General features: G+C 39.6%; 1 protein-coding gene across 1 annotated transcript in view; it reads right to left on the bottom strand.

Annotated features, from left to right (window-relative positions):
* LOC129726094 (titin) overlaps positions 1-19184 on the bottom strand; it is a 65359-nt gene that overhangs the window by 14575 nt on the left and 31600 nt on the right. Inside the window, exon 2 of the mRNA XM_055682713.1 lies at positions 15659-15850. Coding sequence (XP_055538688.1) covers positions 15659-15850 — 192 coding nt within the window. The remainder of the gene's footprint in view (positions 1-15658; positions 15851-19184) is intronic.

Raw genomic sequence — 19184 nt, 5'->3', positions numbered from 1 at the left:
GAAAAGGCAAATACACTGCGGCTATAAATAAAATGCCAATACTTGTTTCAATTTCAATTCCCAAACTCTCGATAACTTTGGTTTCAAGATGGGGTAAAACACGATGTTTTATTCGACGGTGGATAACTATTGCAGCTCCACCACTGGCAACATCAATTCTATCAAACCTATGGACTATAAAATTTGGGTTCTTTTTTAGTTTAATATTTCGCTTTAAAAGCGTTTCAGTCACACCTGCAATATGCACATCGTGGACTGTTAAAAAATTGAAAAATTCATCCTCTTTCGCTTTTAAAGAGCGAGCATTCCGATTTAGAAAATTTACAGCATTATTTAAAATCATTGCTGAATTTCAATTTCATAACAATATTAGTTGTAAATTTTATACCTTCTTGAACAGCCTCGTACATTGAGTTACAGTTCAACAAAACGGACATTAGCTGCAGCATGGATTGTTGCAGGTAATCAATCTTTTCGGAAGTTAGATTACCTAAATTAATACTGGCTGACTTTTCAGCACCAAGCACGAATGGTTTGTTACTGTTTGAATTTGAAATATTACCTGTAAGGACACTGGCATATGAACAGCCTGGTGTTGCCTGAACAGGATTATTTTTCTGAAATTTGTTATCTGAATTTAAATTATTACCTACAGACACACCCGCTAATGAAAGTGCTGGTGATGCCTGAACAGTACTGAAAGTCTTTTGATTACCCACATTGACAACAGGTTGTTTAGAATTCCTACGTTGTCTAGAAGCAATAATTTTTGACTTTACAGGACAATTGAAGAAATTAGATTTGTGATTTCCCCCACAATTTACACATTTGAAACTATTAGTGATCTCTTTCACGGTGCAGATATCTTTCGTGTGACTAGTGTCACCACAAATCATACATTTTGCAGCCATATGGCAGTTTCGAGTTCCATGACCATAGGCTTGACAATTCCGACATTGCGTAAGATTATGGATTCCTCCATGTCTCTTGAAATTTTCCCACTTTATTCGCACGTTGAATAAAACACGTGCTTTTTCTAAACATTTTAAATTATGTACTTTGGTACGATCAAAATGTACTAAGTAATTTTCCTGGTGTATTCCAGTTTGATTAATTTTGGCATTTGCCTTTCGTTTCATCAAAATTACTTGGTTGGGGGCAAAACCAAGTGATTCTGACAAACAATCTTTGATTTCATCAATACTTTGATCATTTGAGAGACCTTTCAACACAGCCTCAAACGGTCTCTCGTTTTAGGCATCAAAAGAGTAAAATTTATACATCTTTTCACTCAAATACTGTAAAAGATGTTTATGGACATCAAAAGATTCGGCCAAAATACGAATTTCGCCTTGGCGACCAATTTGAAAATTAACTTTCACATTCGACAGGAACGATGAAAGCTTTGATCGAAATGCTTTAAAATTTGCTACAAATACCACAATAGTTGGAACTTTAACCTTCTTCATAACGGCTTTATGCTCAGTATGAGAAGTTTGGAATTCTAGATCCCCAACAGAAGAAAGAATATTATACCTGTTAGTCGAAATTTCAGTGTCACTTGGAGGAGATGCCTCACGTTTCCTTGATGCCGCATCAAAGCGACCTTTTTATTTTTTCCAGGCATAACTGGAAAACTTCACTACACTTTCACTTCACTATAGAATTTAATTAGAAATATCTCAAACCAAATTTATTCACTAAACACTCGTTACTTTGCCTTTCAACAGGTAGACTTTTAGAAAGATTGCCTGTTGAAAGCGAAAAACAAAATTTTAATATCTCTCGATAGTCTAAGACTTAGCCTCGAGCTGTTGGTAAAATGCGACCGTACTGTAGGACAGTTCAAGTCGATCTGCCGACTTACCGAGTAATTCGAGTTTTCGCAACGATTGTTTTCATGTCAATTCATGCAAAAAATCGTCAATCAGCAATGTCCGTATCAATGTTTTTTCTACAATACGCTTTGCTGAATGCCGATGTATGCAACACGACCATGATTGTGTTCGGGGGCCTTTCGAAACTGACGTCCAGTAGTATTAAGACCCCTCGGAAATAATTATTAGTATTAGGGAACAATTTGTAATTGGGTGAACAGTGTTTTAAACAAAAGTAAGCGTTTAGTATTCATGTTAAATGGTATAAAATTAAACAAGAGGAGCTTTCAGAAAGAAAACATGACCAACTAATCTTTAATTGAACAATGTTCCTATTTGAAACATTTTATCACAAACAATAACATTAAAACTATATTTTAGATTCTATCTCAAATATGATGACACATCATAGGTTGACAGAAAACTATACAAAGGCAACTACAAACCTTCAATAATTCATTTCATAATGACTCGAAAGTTCGAATATATCTGAAATTGAAACATATGTACTTAAGTCCCAGTTATAATTCATTACTGAAATTTTGAATTTATGAATAATGAAAATAATTTTATCTCGTTAACGGTCAGTCCTACAGTTGTAATATGTTCGACAACTTTATGCCAATTGATGATATAAAAAACTTTTCCTAAGAAACAAAATGGCTAGCACCATTTATTCAAAAGATAGATGTCAGCGCCATCTGTAGAAAAAAAGCTACCTGAAAACGTTTTTCAATAAGATGTTTTTATGGTGTACAACATTGCCGAAGTTATGAACACTGTGGAAACAACTGTTAAGGAGTTATGAGGTTTTGTCGCGCCAACGGACCAATTTGCCCCACTGTGCGACGGCAATATCCTTGTAGGGTAAAGAGGTATACAACGCCCCCCCCCCCTGGGCGAAACGCCCCAGTCCTTTTTTTCGGGAATATGCAAATATTAAAATACGAAAATGTTGAGAATCCCTAGTGTGTATGTATGTAACTAGTATACTATGTTAGTTTAACGTTGTCACTAGCAACCAAACAGAAAGAAAAAACAACTTTGGTTTGAAGTGCTTCGGCTCTAATTTTCAGCATCATTTACGTAAGGTTTTTTGTTAAATAATATAGTTTAGCTAGCGTTATTTGTGCTTAATCCTGTCCTGAACCATGAAAGCCGTACACCTCGGTTTGTCTTAAACTCAAGCAGCAATCCAATACGGCATTCTCAAACGTACTTTGAGGCGGTGTTTAGATTCAACGGTACATCCAGAGAATGTAAAGTTAGCTCGACTGGGAAGTTTCGCCAAAGTATTCTCACCCCAGGAGGAGCAGCTGGCCGCGTACGCGATCGAAATGCGTCAATGCTTCTACGGATCAACGACTTGGAACATGCGAAGCTAAGCGTATCAGATGGCTGAAAAAAATGGGCCTCCGCATCCATTTGACAAGGAACTCAAACTAGCTGGGCCAGATTGGCTAAAAAGTTGTCTTCAGCGTCATCCAAACATTTCCCTTCGAACACCGGAAAACACTTCTATCGCACGGGCAAGAGGCTTCAATCTGAGAAGTGTTGTGCAGTTTTTCGATCTGCTGGAACGGGTCTTCGATGAGCATCCTTACCCACCCAGTAGGGTTATCAACGTTGACGAAACGAGTGTCGGCACTGTATATAGAGTGATGTTATGCTCTTGGATGTTATATTTCACTTTTTTAAATTGTTCACTTCAGGTAAAAAGAAGCAAGACGAAGGTACTGTCAAACAAATTTCTTTGTTTTTTTTCCAGTAAAATTGTTTTTTTTTTACAATAAAAAAAAGAATATCAAGCAGAATCATGCTGCAACAGAAACAAAATGGTTGTGTTTTAAATGAATTGATTAGAAAATAAAAAAACGTTGACTTAAAAATAAGATTTGTCATTAATTTGGTTAGTTGTTAATTGTTCAATTGGTTGACGCTTACAGCCACAATTGGTAAAAATCAATTTTCTATATTTTAGTTAATTCAAACACTTGTAGCTGCATCGGGGCATATTATACTGAATCTGGGGCGTTTTGCCCCGGCAGATTTCAAAGTCTGCGATTTGAATGTAATTTTTGTTTTTAATGTAGCGATTTCGTACAACATATTTTACAAAGCAAAACAATTGCAGTGCATTACCAACTAAATGGTGTATTTAATTATATAAAAGATTGGTTGTTTGTGATAAGCATAACTGCAATATCGACGTTCTTGCTTAGGGGGGGGGGGGGCGTTTTATACCGTTTTACCCTATGGTCAGATGGCAGCACTAACCGTTGTAAAGGTGTCGTGGGCAAAATGTATGAAAAAACTGGAAGTCAGGTATCTTTTTCTAGTCATCTTTGACACCACCAAGCCAAACATCATTGAATCCGCCCGATGTTCGATTTGGAACGTAAATATCACTTTTTCCGGAATGTTCGGAAATATCTTCAGAGAAATGAACCGGTCTGTAAAGTTTTACGAATATAATTGCTGAAAAGCCCTTCGACAGAGAACAGGATTATCATTTTGCCCTTCGACAAAAAAGCACTCTCTTCGAAAGAGTCTCTCGTAGCTTCTGTTCCCGCTCCGTAATAAGGAGCTGTTTCCTTCGTGATATGTTGGCTTCCTTTGCAAGTTTTCTGATGAAACGAACTGAATAGTGAGGAATCTGGAAATCTTTACGCGGACCGATTGGATCACGTTTACCGTACGTGCAGACCTCCACTTTCCGAAAATTTGCAGCTTAGGATCATCCTGTAGAGACTTTTTGATGCAATAAACTGTGGTCAAAAAACGCCCTGGACACCTCCTTTGGCGTCTTTTGGGCGAGCAGCGAACTCGTATTAGCTTCTTTGGCGTACATTTTCACATATTTGCGATGAAATAATTCCGATATTTTGATGCACCTCTTAAATATACATGTAACCAAGTACACTGTTAACGAAAACAAGTCGTTAGTTTTACATATTGACCCAGTATAAAGGCTTAAACTTTTTTGCATTTTTTCCTGCCGCACCATGCAGACTTGGAAAGTTCAGAATCAATCTGTCGGGTTGGTTTATGACGTCGGGAAAGGTTCTAATGATGGCTCGAAACCCCTCTCTCTTCTAGAAGGGAGGGCTGCAACAAATTAAAAACAAATTTTTACATAACTTGACAACTAACAGGAATCAAATTTGGCATGTGGAGGTTTTTGAAAGCAAGACATGTTGTTATAGTGGTTTTATATCACTGGTTGACAAAAGAGGAAATATATGCGGCCCTAAAGTTCCTTAGAGATTGCCTCAGAAAAATTGAGGTTTTTTTACCATTCCTGTGAATTTTGGAGGCCCTAATGTATAAAGAAGTGTGTCAAAGTATCGCATAGTAATTGATCGGTGGGTTCGTTGCTTCAACGTTATGTTTTCGAGAAAACTCATTTAAGTCTCTAAAAAAGTAGTCTAGACATCTCTCTTTACTCTGGAGGGGGAGGGATAGTCCCACACATTTTCACCAATTTTTTCCAGAAAATAACCTCAAATGATCGGGATGATACACAGAAGCCAAAAATCGATTTACACCATTTTAAATTATTAGATGGCGAATTCCGGGTTTGGAGAACAGCCCTAAATGGTTGAATACCACACGATATAAATAATTTCGGTATCAGAATGATGCCCAGAGGCTAGAACTTGACTACACATGCCATTTTTAAATCCAAGATGAGAACCTCCGCTCTCTGGAAAATAGCCTAAAATGACCGAATATGGGAATTTCCGAGGCCTGCGCAGACAAAATGGCTGGCGAGCTGCAGCCATGGATCGAATTGAATGGAGACGACTTCTTCGAACAGCAAGGGACACTTCGGCCGCTGATTGGAAATGTAAGTAAGGGTATTTCCGTACTCGAGCTGATGTACAGAAGCCAAAAATTGATCCCAGATGCTGTTTTGATTATTTTCAGAGAGTTTTTTCAGTGGTAAATGCAAGTTATTGACATAAACATATTGTTATAATAGAGTCAATGAGTGGTTTGACACTGAGTTTCAACGAGCGACGGATGAGAAGAACCGCGCCAGAGATTACATGTTGGCTAAAGCCGTTACACGTCCGAGTGAAGGATAATATCGATCAGCTAGAGCTGCTGAAAAGAGATTTTATCGCCAGATCTTCAATCAACAACGCGATTTACCGCGATTAATAAGTTATCAGTCTTAGAGGCGGTGTACAGCTCTGAGTCTGACCCGAAGAGGCCGGCTTAATCATGACATGCGGTGCCTTGTCAGCTATATCTAAGACGGAAACTCGGTCGGAAGACTAGGTATCGCAGATCTGGTGAGGGAAATATACCTAATATGAATTACTACGAACAACCCAGAAAACTGTGGAAGGTAAATGTGGACTTCACAGCTATCCAGGAGGTCTGTTGGTCGAAAACGGAAGGACGCGGACTGTGGGTAGTTGATTCTATTGCGGACACTTCATTTAAATACCACATCTACTACAGTGGTGGGGTAATAGCAGAAAGAGGAATCGAATCTGTGTCATTAGATGGAGGCCGATCAGGGGAGCTCCGTAGCCGCAAGGTTACAGAGTCCGTCTTGATAAGCGGGTGGTCGTTAGTTTGAATTTTAGTCTCTTTAGACTCTACTTCTAACAAAAATAAGTCCCTGTTATAATAAAACTGGTGTGAGTAACGTATGAAAGTTATCTCCAGGGAATCGTAATTGGGCGATAATGTTAGGAAGGACAGAGGCTCGGTATAGTAGAGTAGTAAGCTTGAAACGGAAAGGTAAAACTTACACACAAGCACGGATATGAATGATAAGCGTATCACTTACTTCAAAACTGCCAATAATATGAAGTGCGGAGTACAGAAAATACCTGAACAATATCACAACAGATCTAATCTCTGGTCGCAGTGATGAGTCCACACAGGAAAAAAATGGAGGCCGATCAGTAACTGTATGTATATGCATGCATGTTGAGAACTAATGGTAAATTACAATCTAATGTATATGCACAGACCAATGATAAACCCAATGACCGGAAGCAAAAGTTCTATGATCTCCTAGAAAAATATATCAAAATCATGCAGATGTACAGGTGCGGGTAGGAGGACTTCTTCTGTCTCATCTATCACGAACGATAATGCGACAATGGAGCCTAGTTAATTTTGCTCAAGTTAGAGGTGTTTTTCACGCCGGTATATCCGAAAGTACACCTGGATGCACTCAAATGGGGTAGCCTGCTCTCAAATCGGCCATATTCTGATCGATGGTTCGCATTTTCAAACGTTACAGACGTAAGGTTGTTGAGGACCACACGTTGACTCGGAATACTATCTCGTGGTATGCAAGATCCGCACCCGTCCAACGTATCGCAATCAAAGACAATGACGAAGATACGGTTTAATCTTCAGTGGTCATTAGCTGGGCTGCAGAGTACTCGTAAAAAGTTGATCGATGAGCATGTTAGAGGGGACCTGGAGGCATACCCACGATCAGCACCAAAGCGCAAAAAGTGCTGAGTACAGCAACCACGTCCAAGGAGTGGCTTGCACTGGGTGCCAACGAGCGACGGAACCGTGCCAGAGGTAACATGTTGGCTAAACCGTGACGCGTCAGAGTGGAGGGAGATATAGAGCAGCTAGAGCTGTTGAAAAGAAACTCCAGGTGCTGAAATGTGCCAGTCCATCCCAAGCAACCAAAAGTTCGAATTTTACTTAACAAACGAACTTAGATGTTCAAATACAGTTCAGATTTAGTACCGCGGAACTTTCTTGCTGAACAACAGGACACATTACTTACAAACCGAACTTCATTCTAAATAAAGTAACGTCGATACTTGAAAGCAACTTGAAAGTTCATAAGAAGCTGCTTGCTCCTCTTCATCGGAACCTTAAAGGTCACATAAAGTTCACACGTGAACTTCAAACCCCCTGAAATAAAAGTTCGGTTAGCATCTTATCCGTACTGTTAAACAGCACGAAAGTTCAAAAGAGCTGCTTGCTCCTCTCTGTTGAAACCTTGAAGTTCACATAAAGTTCACACGTGATCTTTAAAAGCACCAGAATTGAAGTTCGGTTTATATTTTATCCGTACTTCTAATCAGCACGAAAGTTCAAAAGAAGCTACTTGCTCCTCTTCATCGGAACCTTGAAGTTCACATAAAGTTCACACGTGAACTTCAAACCAGGGAAATTAAAGTTCGGTTAACATTTTATCCATACTTTTTCCAGCATGAAAGTTCCGAAGAAGTCTATGTCGTACTTCATTTCTACTTCAAAGTTCATGTTAAGTTCTGCTTCAGAATTAGTGATAAAAATGAGTTTTTAAAAAAAATAACGAAAAGGGGTTTATATTATTATGATCGGATATTTGTTTAATCTAAATCGTAAAAAGAAAACGAGGCTATCACTCCAATAGGTAATATTTAGGTACATAAAAGCTTTCGATATCTAAACATTTTCATTTGTTGCCTTGTAGAAAATCAATTATAAATTCTGCTGCCCTGGGATGTGCACGTCGAAAGAAAAATTAAACCGGATGTAAGCTGTGAATTCCCGATAGAAGAAGATATACACTTGTTTGGGCGTGATGTTCTCATCCCTGTGCATTTTGTCCAAATCTTGGGTTCTCTTTACGTACGGCCACAGCATTATGTTTGGAGGTTTGGTTTGGGGGGTATTGGAGGTCCGAATCCATTTTTCAGTCGTTTCAACTACGGCAAACGGCATATCTATTGACCGAAAAGTTTCAATCGATTTTGAACAATTATCATATTTTGTTTTTAATGCTTACCAGAATAATTTTTAATAAACGGTTGAACCGAAAATATTGCTTACACAGCCTTTTTCAATTACATTACCAAAAAACTGCAGCAAAATCAAAACAAACTAGAGAAGTGTCAGACGTGAGTTCATATTGCGTTCCGCGTGTACTTTTTTTAAACTTGAAAGTTCGGATAAAGTTCCACGTCAGCCTTTTCTGAACTTCTGAGTTCGCATGAAGTTCCACGTGTACTTTATCTGAACTTCCAAGCTGAAAGAGAGGCCAGGTATGTTCCTATCTATGAACATGTAGGTAACGAAGAGAAATCAGCACATCAACTAAAATCGATGCTGACATCATATAGCGGGAACGGAGCAGGGGTATGATTTTAGGCTTCGAAGAGAAAGGACTCGAGTTCGAAGCTTAGTGTGGTAGTGAGTTGCAAAAAAATCATGAAATTCAATAATAAATAAAGCCAGGCATTATTCTTCTGATCAAGAATTTATCCAGCGCGCGATGCTTATCATGGAATTGAACTAACACAAATAATCAAAAAGGGAAACAATAATTTAAAAAAATGCTAGTTGCTTCTTTTATTTTGAGTGTTTTGAAGTTTTCTTTTCAAGCTGAATAGCGTTCTGTGCAGCGTCCTAACCGAACTTAATGTGAACTTTCTAGTTCGGTTTAGAAGCTGCTTTGCATGCTACTCGAAGTTTATTTATCAAATGAGAACTTGAAAGTACGGTTAGTTACTTAAAAATCGAGCTGAATAGAATTCTATTCATGATCGATAGCTTGGCTGATTAGACTATGAAATCTCCTTTTATCCGAACTTTTGGTTACTTGGGATGTCATGTGCAACAACAGGGAGAGAATCCTGATTATCGATAAATCAGAGGTCACCAGGCGTTGGAAACAATATTTTAGTGTGCTGTGAAGTGACTAGGAAGCGACAGAGGCGTCGTAGGATGAATATTGAGAATGAGAGACAAGTTATGGATCTAACCTCAATGGACGTAGTGAAAAAGCACTGAAAGAGCTGAGACACTGCGAGGCAGCTGGAAAGAACAACATTCTCAGTGAACTCTTTAAAATCGGGAGCTAACAGCTGTATCTTGCCATCAATCGTCTGAGGCCGTTGTAGAAAAACCTCTATAATCGAATACTAACCTGATTTTGAAGGGGACACTCCACTACGAACCCAATGTTCACTATGTGGCAAATCCTCGATAAATTTCGAGAACTTAACTTGCAGACTCACCGCTCACTAAATTTCAAGGCAGCATATAATTCAGTTGAGAGAAACAAGTTATGGCGGATTATGCTCGACCATGGTTCTCCAACGGAACTGATTAGACTTAGATGTGCCACCCTTGACGAATCCCCATCAAGCGTCAGGGTAACCGGTGAGATATCTGAAGTTTTTCCGACGTTAGAGGTTTTGAAGTAGGGTGACGGGTTGTCAAACTTATTGTTCAACATCGCATTGGAAAGTGCTATACGGAGCGCCATCTTTATGAAATCGCACATGCTCCAAGGTCCTAGGACGATGTTGACATCATTGACATTAACCGTAGAACGGTGGAAGGAACTTTGGACCTCTCAAGAGTGAAGCTGCGAGAATTTCAAGACAAGGCTCTAAGCTCTGCCAAATGGATGTTAGTGCTGCGGCGATGATAGATGGGGTGGAAAGTCATTAGAAGTAGTTGACAAAATTATTTACCTGGTTACATTCGTGACGTGCAACAAAGAGGTTAGCGGTGAGATAAAAAGGATAGCAGCCATAAACGAGGGCTTCTACCGATTACCGGCTAAGGTCTCGCAGCTTGCAAACCCAACAAAACTTGCACAAAACGCTAATTCTCCCAGTGAGCCTCTATGGCCATGAAGCAAGAACACTCAAAGAGGCTGATCGCTCTTGGTGTTCATAACGTGGAATCTTGACTTCAATCCTTGGCGACAAACTGAAAAATGGTGTTTGGTAGACTTTTGTAGGCTGGACATGTAGCTAGAATGCCGGAGGAATGACAAGCATTAGCTATATTTAGCAGGAATCGCGATATAGGCTGTAGATTTCGGGGTAGATCCCGCACTCGTTGAATATGTGATGCCGAGATTGCCCGCTTATTCTGGATCGATAGTTGGTCTGTTGCCGCAAAAGTAAAGCAAGGTAAGTGAACAAGTTGAATTAATAGAAGATGATTCAGAATAATCAAATTTTGTAAGTAGCATAAGAAGATTCTTTTTCAACCGAGAATGCAACTCGCAGCTTTCACGAATTGGTTTAGCATGTGCAGATTATTATAACAATAGAAATATTTCCAGTTAAAAACGATTCTGTTCAGGTTTTCTTATATCCCAACATTGTGTGAAGATTTTTGCAAACCTTTACCTCAGCAATATCACTTTTGTTTTCTATCATCGACTGCTTTTTGGTGACTACAACCAGTCTGGATTGGTTTGGAGCCGTATGAATAATTATATGCCAGTCATTGACTATATCCAATCGCAAATCTCAGCTGGGAGTTCTGCTTTGTTGGATGGATTCAGTCTACACCACCTATCGCAAATGAATTATGTGACTAATAGTAATGACCGTCTCCTTGATTTGGCTCTGACTAATAATGATACCCTGTGTAAAATTTCTGAGGCAGATGAGCCGCTAGTACCTCTAGACTCTAACCACCCTGCGCTGGCTATCACGGTCCAGCAATTAGTGCCCGTTGAATTTGAGAATTGTCCAACCGAACAAAGTTTAGATATCCGCAGAGCTGACTTCGACCATTTGAGCTATTTAATTTCCCAAATCGACTGGCAATTTTTGGAGTGTGGACCCTCCCTCGATGATGCAATTGGGTATTTTAATGACACCATCAAGACTACACTTGTTCAGTGTGTTCCTGTTCGCCGGCCAGCACCTAAGCCTCCATGGTCTAACACTCGCTTGCGTCAACTGAAATGACAGCGGTCTTTGGCGCCACGCAAATATTGCAGAACTCGTAACCCGTTAACGAAACAAACATTTAATCATGCTAGTAACTCCTATCGGATTTATAATCGCTACCTGTACAAACGGTATACTCTTCGGATGCAGAGTTGTATCAGACGAAACCCCCGACGTTTTTGGTCGTTTGTTAACAGCAAACGAAAAGAAGAAGGTCTACCAAAGAACATGTTTTTGGACAATCGTCAAGGAAACACGACATTCGAAAAGTGCGCTTTGTTTGCTCAACATTTCAGCAGATCTTCCGCTGCTCTACTGCTACAACTACAGAAATAGATTCAGCTTTAGATGGTATCCCTAGAGACGTCATTGACTTCAGCTCATTCACAGTAACCGACCACCAAGTGGAAGCTGCAATCGACAAAATGAATTCCTCTTTCGCTCCTGGGCCTGATGGCATTCCTTCTTGCATCCTGAAAAAATGTAAAGCTGTTTTCGTACGTCCACTATGCTTGCTATTTAACTTGTCGCTTCGTCGATGTGTTTTCCCAACCAGTTGGAAAATATCGACCATGCTCCCGGTGCACAAAAAAGGTGACAAACGCAGCGTGCAGAATTACAGAGGCATAACCTCTCTTAGCGCTTGTTCAAAAGAATTTGAAATCGTTTTTTATGATGCTCTTTTCGCTAGCTGTAAACACTATATCTCGATCGATCAGCATGGTTTTTATCCAAAACGCTCTACCGCTACTAACCTCGTTCAATTCACTGCAACGTGCCTGCAGAATATGACCGAAGGAGCCCAAATTGATGCTTTTTATACTGATTTGAAAGCTGCATTTGACTGCGTCGACCATGGTATCCTGCTCGCTAAGATGGAGAAACTTGGAATGGCCCCCGCTCTGGTGCAATGGCTGAGGCCCTATTTGGTAAATCATACACTCTACGTGAAGATTGGATCGCAACATTCTGCTCATTTTCCAAATGTATCAGGCGTTCCGCAGGGCAGTAATTTAGGACCACTGCTCTTTAACTGTACATAAATGATGTATCGTTAGTGTTGCCAGAAAACTGCCGAATGTTTTTTGCAGCGATGTCAAGTTATTCAAGACAATAAGAAATACTTACGACGTCTCGAACTTCAGCGACTAGTCGACGTTTTTTTTAAAGTGGTGCTCCATTAACCTGTTGACAGTTAGTATCCTGAAATGCTGTGTGATTTCGTTCCATAGGAAAAATGTTCCGGAAATGTTCAGCTATACTATGCTTGGTCAAACTCTGACAAGGGTTAACCAGGTCCGAGATTTGGGTGTTCCGTTGGATTCAGCCCTGTCCTTCAGGCCACACTATAATGAGATCATAGCAAAGGCGAACCGACAACTCGGTTTTATTTTCAAGGTAGCCTCGGATTTTAATGATCCACTGTGCCTCCGATCATTATTCTACTCTTTGGTGCGATCTGTCCTTGAAACGAACTCCGTAGTGTGGTGTCCATTCAACGCAAACTGGATTGCAAGAATTGAATCCGTGCAAAGGAAATTTGTACGGTACGCTTTACGTTTTCTTCCATGGCGAGAACCGCAGCAGCTACCGGCGTACTCTGATCGTTGCCAGCTTTTGGGCATGGAAACACTGCAGCAAAGACGTTTCGATACACAGGCTGTGTTTGTCTTCAAAATTTTAACCGGTGAAATCGACGCCCCAAAAATCCTGCAGCAGTTAATCCTGTATGCTCCGGAAAGGTCTTTAAGGCAGAGAAACTTTCTATCGCTACCGCATCGCACTGCATCATATGGGCAACACGACCCCGTTCGTTTCATGTCAGCTAGCTTCAACGTCGTAGCAGATTCATTCGATTTCAACATCTCAGTAACAACATTCAAACAAATTCTTCGTAGACGATATGTTTAATTGTTTTTAAAGCGTGTTTCAAATGTTTTAAAAGTGTTTCTCATCGTTTGTAAATATTAATTAGCATTTAGTTAGTAATATATATTATCATTAAGACCACCAATGTGTCAGATGATTTAACAACAATAAATAACAAATAACAAATAGCAAATAACAAATATTTTTCTCGGTTCAAAAATAATTGTAGTCATTGAAAAATATAGTAGGCGAAATTATACCTCTTTTTTGCAAAAACCGAAAGTAGTTTTTCACAAAAGGAGCTTCAGCTTATTCAAGGCTGCGTTCGAATAAATTAGGCGTTCTCAAAGAGCAGAATATAATCTTCTTCTGTTTCTATTGTTTTCTTCTTCTTCTCTACATTAATGTTTTCTTCTCGTTCTCTATACTCACTCCCACATATTTTCATTTATCGTCTAGTTGACCCAGGAAACTTCTATGTTCGTTTGAGTAACAAATGATATTTTTGCTACCAAAGCAGCTACACAGAGTGCACTTTAATACCTTAGATGGACATTCTTCACCTGTTGCTGCTTCACTGGTACGATGCAAACATAAATTAAACATCTCATCATCACAATCGGTTTCGTTCAACTCGTTCTCGGCTCAAGCTAAGCTCCATACAAAAATATTCGCCAGATCACCGCATACAAGCGGTGACTCCGTCACTTTCGAGTGACCTTCAGCAGCGAGCGATCGTTTTCATTCTACGTTAATTTATACCGAAACAGGATGATTACGATCTTCACCAGTTGCGCTGCCTTTCCCACCATTTTACTGACGTTGTGTGCAGTAAACGCGAAAGGAAACTAGAATTTCAGGTTTACACCCTTAAAAGTAACGAAATTAGCACGAAATCAGTGGTCGGCTTTGCTGCTGCTGCGGAAAATCGATGATCCATCGGTTACGTGCGGGAATGACGGAACGATTGAAAGGCGCCGGTTTGTGACAGTTCGGCCGTTTAAAAATTATCAGGTGCACGTGGCTTATCTCCAGCTCACGTGGCCCGCTGCAGGCTGAGAACGTGCCCAAGGGCGATCGCAGTGGACGCATCGCCAGTTTCCCTCTCTATTGAATGATAATCTTGCGAGCGATGCATCTTGGGAAACAGCTAACAATCGTTTGTAAATATAGTCGAACAATAGAACAGGGTGATGAATTGGGAACCGAGGAAAAAAACAAAATCGTGTAATTTAACGGAGGAACTTGCGGTGTTTTCCATCCGCTGAAAGCATCCGCTGATCTACATAATATTGCGATCGCAGTCGATTGGTCGGTTGGCTGAATAATTGGTGTGTTAAGTCATTAACCGTTTGAAGAGGCAAATGTTGAGTGGAGGAGCTGACATTAATGCTATTAGTTACCGATGCCCTCCGGGGATTCGTTTTGCATACAAAGTAGGGACATTTGCGTAGCTTGAAGGTGCTGATCGCTCACATGTAATCAATTATCTTCAATCTTAGAATGGAAGTGTTCTTCGATGTTTAATTTGAAAATCAATACGATAAGTCCGCAGTCAAAACATAAAATGAAAATAAATTGCCGTTAAATTTAAATTAATTGTGTTAACTGATTTTTAACATAGGATTGCCAAAACTGCACCAGGTCAATCGCTTCTACGTCGGTGAAACTTGGCGGTTAATTTGCACGAGGATGTGAATTAGATTATCACCAAAATCGGATTTACCAGAAACTTCAAAACCAGTCATGAACTAATTTCATCATGTTAGCGCTTTTCTCATCTTTGAAAACATTTCAAAAACTGGAACCAAGTTTCGCCTTTCGTAGTCGGGCTCCGCTTCAATGTACCTCTAGTGGCTCGAAACCACACTTCAATATGCAATACATTTTATGCATTATTTTTGCAACCTCGTATTGCTGTCACACAATGGTGAACCACTTTTCCAGCTCAGCAAATCTTTCCCCTGTGCAGCGCCAACTGTTTAACCTTATGATGGATACGTGAAAGGAAAGGCTCATAAGTTAAACCCGCGCGGTTAACGAGTCAAGAATGGGTGTTTCACTTTCACGCTTCGGTGCATTTCTTCGTCTGTCCGGAGTAAAACTTTACAAGTGATAAACAAAGGTGCTGACGCGAGAAAACACTTTGCACAATGTTGTTTCGCTGTCGCAATGAGACCGTTGCGGTTTGAGGTCTCCATAGTTACTGGGTGCCGCTCGTGCCCTTACCTGTTGCATAGCCTCCAGCATCAGTTCCTTGTTGAGGACAGCATCGAGAGTTTGCATCTGGTCGCAGGATTGCTTCGCTTGCAGGTAGGTGGAGGCGAGCATGAACGAGCCCAGAATGAAGGACGCTGCGATCACCGTGAGGGCCACAATCCTGGCAATCTTGACGGAATTGGCCTGACGAATTTTGTATGCCTAAAAATATAACGAAACAAAAAATTAATCATTAATCATTGGATTCAGTAAAGGTTTATATTATTCGAAAACTCTCCCCCGCTTCGAACTGTGTCATTTTTTTATTTGTGATGGTAAATACACTACGCTTAACTAATTGAGAGTAATCGGTTCTTTGACGGTTGCGTAGCTGCGTTTGAACTGTTTGAATGGTGCAATTATGTTCGCATTTCTAATTGAATTAACGAGATGAAACGCCATTGGGAGTGCACAACGAAGGATTGAGACAAACCAGCTCTCGATTGCACTCGCTTTCGGATTAATTGACGGAACCTGCTCCGGTGGTACACCAGAATCAAGCAAAGCGGATTGTGCATAGAGCAGGCGGTAATTAAGTTTTCAATCCACCTACTCCAACGATTGGACTTGGTTCGACAGTTTTATTTCGCCATTTGCACGCAACAGAAAACATTTGTCTTCCAAGATTTTCTCCCAGCAGCGTCGTTCGTTGGTTGGTTGGAAAGCTACCGGCAGCGACGGCTCGAAACCGATTCGCTATGCGCAGCCGCAAGTTTTATGACAAACGCTCCGGTGGTTATGGAAATGGGCTTAAATGTTATTAATCTGCCGCTTTTATCGACGGCTGGCAGAATCCGGTTTAGTATGGTACCCAAGGGCTCTCGAGCGCACGGGAGGCAGCTGATGAACACTTGTGTATCTGGCTGCTGCCACAGCCAGTGAAACGACTTCGATTGTTTAAGCTGTTGATTTAAAATTGGTGCTCGGTTTACGATGCGCACGTTTAATCTGTGTTTGTACATACAGAGACGTATTAAAATGTTTTAATATATTTGACATCGCGCATTCATTTTCTCAGCGTAATTTACGATGCATTATGCGATGTTAATCGGGATGGTTCTCATGCGGTAGATTGCAAAGGGAAATAGCAGAACCTTGTAGTAATTAAATATCACGTTTTGGCATTCAAAACAGTTCTTTTGTTGATCTTATAGTATATTCTACTTTCGCTTTTATTCTGTAAGTTATTCGAATTTCAGAATCATTTGTAATTTATTCAATTCCTAGACGGTTTTTTAATGAAAATAATTATTATTCAGTTGAATGTTATAGGTCGAAGAGAAATAAAAATGGGAACCGGTTTCACCGACTACGCAAAAGATTGCCATTTTCATTCTAAGTCCATTCGAATTCCACCTACACTATTCTGTAGAACTCTGGAGTAGTAAAAAAAATTCTGGAACGGCTCAGTAACTGATTGTAATGGGACCTAAACATATTAAGGCTGGTGTTGAGTTGATGATATAGTGTAAAAAGAATCTATATGGATCTCGAATATCAACTGGTTACTTTCACATAGTCAGTTGAACCGATTTTTATCATTTCCTTTCTACTAATTATTCTCTCAATTTTCATCATATTGACATATTGACATATCGGCACCAATTTTTGTAATAATTTTCCAACTTAGAATATCCAGAATTCGTTGCTACTTTTTTCAAGCGGTTTTTTAATCCCTTCAATTCCTTTAGAATGTGTCTGTTAGGTTCTGATACAGTACAGGTATCACAAAGATCATTAGGAAGTCTTCCGAAGTTGTATTTTACTAACTTATCTTTAATAATTATCGAATCGTTGTACAGCTGAAACATTTGAGATTTACACTCACTTGAAATAAAATTATGTGAGGGACTCTCCCATATATTTTCCAAAAGTAGGTTTTCATTTTTGGTCGAATATTCCGACCATCCACTATATATAAGTAGGTATAACTTTTTTACCGAGTCCAGCGCAGGATTTGCACTAACACGCATAACAAGCTGTAACCATTCTCTGGAGTTTCTCCTCAGAGATTGCATTTTCTGATGATTCAGCATGGTTGAATCTTCATTGTTATGATCTCCTCCTAAGTTTAAAGTATGTTTTATGAACAAAGCTTCGGTTTTAGACTCTACGTCAACAAGTTTTAAACCGCCTTTTTCGAAATCTAAATACAATTGGTTCCGTTCTGCTTTGAACATCTGTTTTGATCCCCAAATAAAACTACCAACCGTTTACAACAATTTTGCAAGATGTTGATTGCTCGGAGGAAAAATTTGACAGATAAACCATAACTTTGAAAGTAAAAATTTGTTCTCAAGCCATGTTTTCCGGATCAAATTGAGGTTTATGGTTCTATGCAAATTTTGAGTAACTTCATATGTTTTTTTGTTTTATCGTTTTATCTCACACAAAAAAAAAACAAATTAGGCCGGTACAAATTTTATTTTGAGAGTTGTTACTTGTTACTTGTTCATTTGAGAATTGGAAGGTGAAAAAAAATTAAAGTCTTTTATTATTGGTTTTTCAACAGCGTATATGCTCAATTTGCATTGAAATTTGCATGACATTTTTTATTCTGTTTTTTTTTTCCTCGATGTTATTTATTTTATTTTATTTTTATCTAAATTTATTTTTTTAGAATAATATGCAAATTGAAATTATAAAAGTGAAGGTTTGTCTGTCTGTCGGGAAATTTCTTAACCTGTCGGCATGAAAATTTGTATGTTTTGACGTAGAATACGTCTTACGGCAACAGTTACAGGGACCCAATTTCAATACAGGGATCCAGTTTCAAAACCGAAAACATTGAGAGCGTCACAAAAATTGTCCAATTTCAAACGTTTTAAACCCAGTCAGTTTCCAACCGATTTCTTTCATTTTTGCAGCAATCGATTGGAAAATCATTTGTACCCGTCCAAATGCATAAAATTGTAATCCGGTTGTTCAAACTATTGTAATATTGAAAATTGTTGAGCATTGTCGAAACGCAAATGTCGACTTCTGATTGGTCGCTTGCTGCCTTTCCCTAAAAAGAACGACAAAATTGAGTACCTAGTTAGCCGGGAATGCACTCTTCGGGCTATATAAGAGACTGTTTCTCCTCAAGCCATCAAGACATCAACATCGATCGCAGTAGGCGAAGTGGATCAGCATCGGGCAACAGCAGCGGTGGTAGTGGTTAGCTGCAGTTCATACCTCTTTCAGTTCGGCTTCCCTTCGATTTGAGTTGGACCCCACCAGCGGTAATCCGATTCAGATATCGTTGGGTGAATATAACCCGAAACTGAAAGAGACTCGCACCGCCAGGTGGTTTGAGAAGCCACCATCATCCAGCATATGTATATATATATAGGGTGTGTGCACATAACGTGTGTGAATATCTGTAGCGTATGTCCCTAATATATAAGGTATGTGGCTAGCGTGCGTGGCTTGCTATATAGCGTGTGTGTATGTTTATGGCGTGGTTTGCTATAAAGCGTGTGCATGTCTAGCGTGTCTATGCATGTCTATAGCT

This window comes from Wyeomyia smithii, chromosome 2 (assembly GCF_029784165.1).
Source record: "Wyeomyia smithii strain HCP4-BCI-WySm-NY-G18 chromosome 2, ASM2978416v1, whole genome shotgun sequence".
In the NCBI taxonomy this organism is placed as follows: Eukaryota; Metazoa; Arthropoda; class Insecta; order Diptera; family Culicidae; genus Wyeomyia; species Wyeomyia smithii.
The sequence above is the reverse complement of the archived record's forward strand: the minus strand, read 5'-3'. Positions and strand labels throughout refer to the sequence as shown.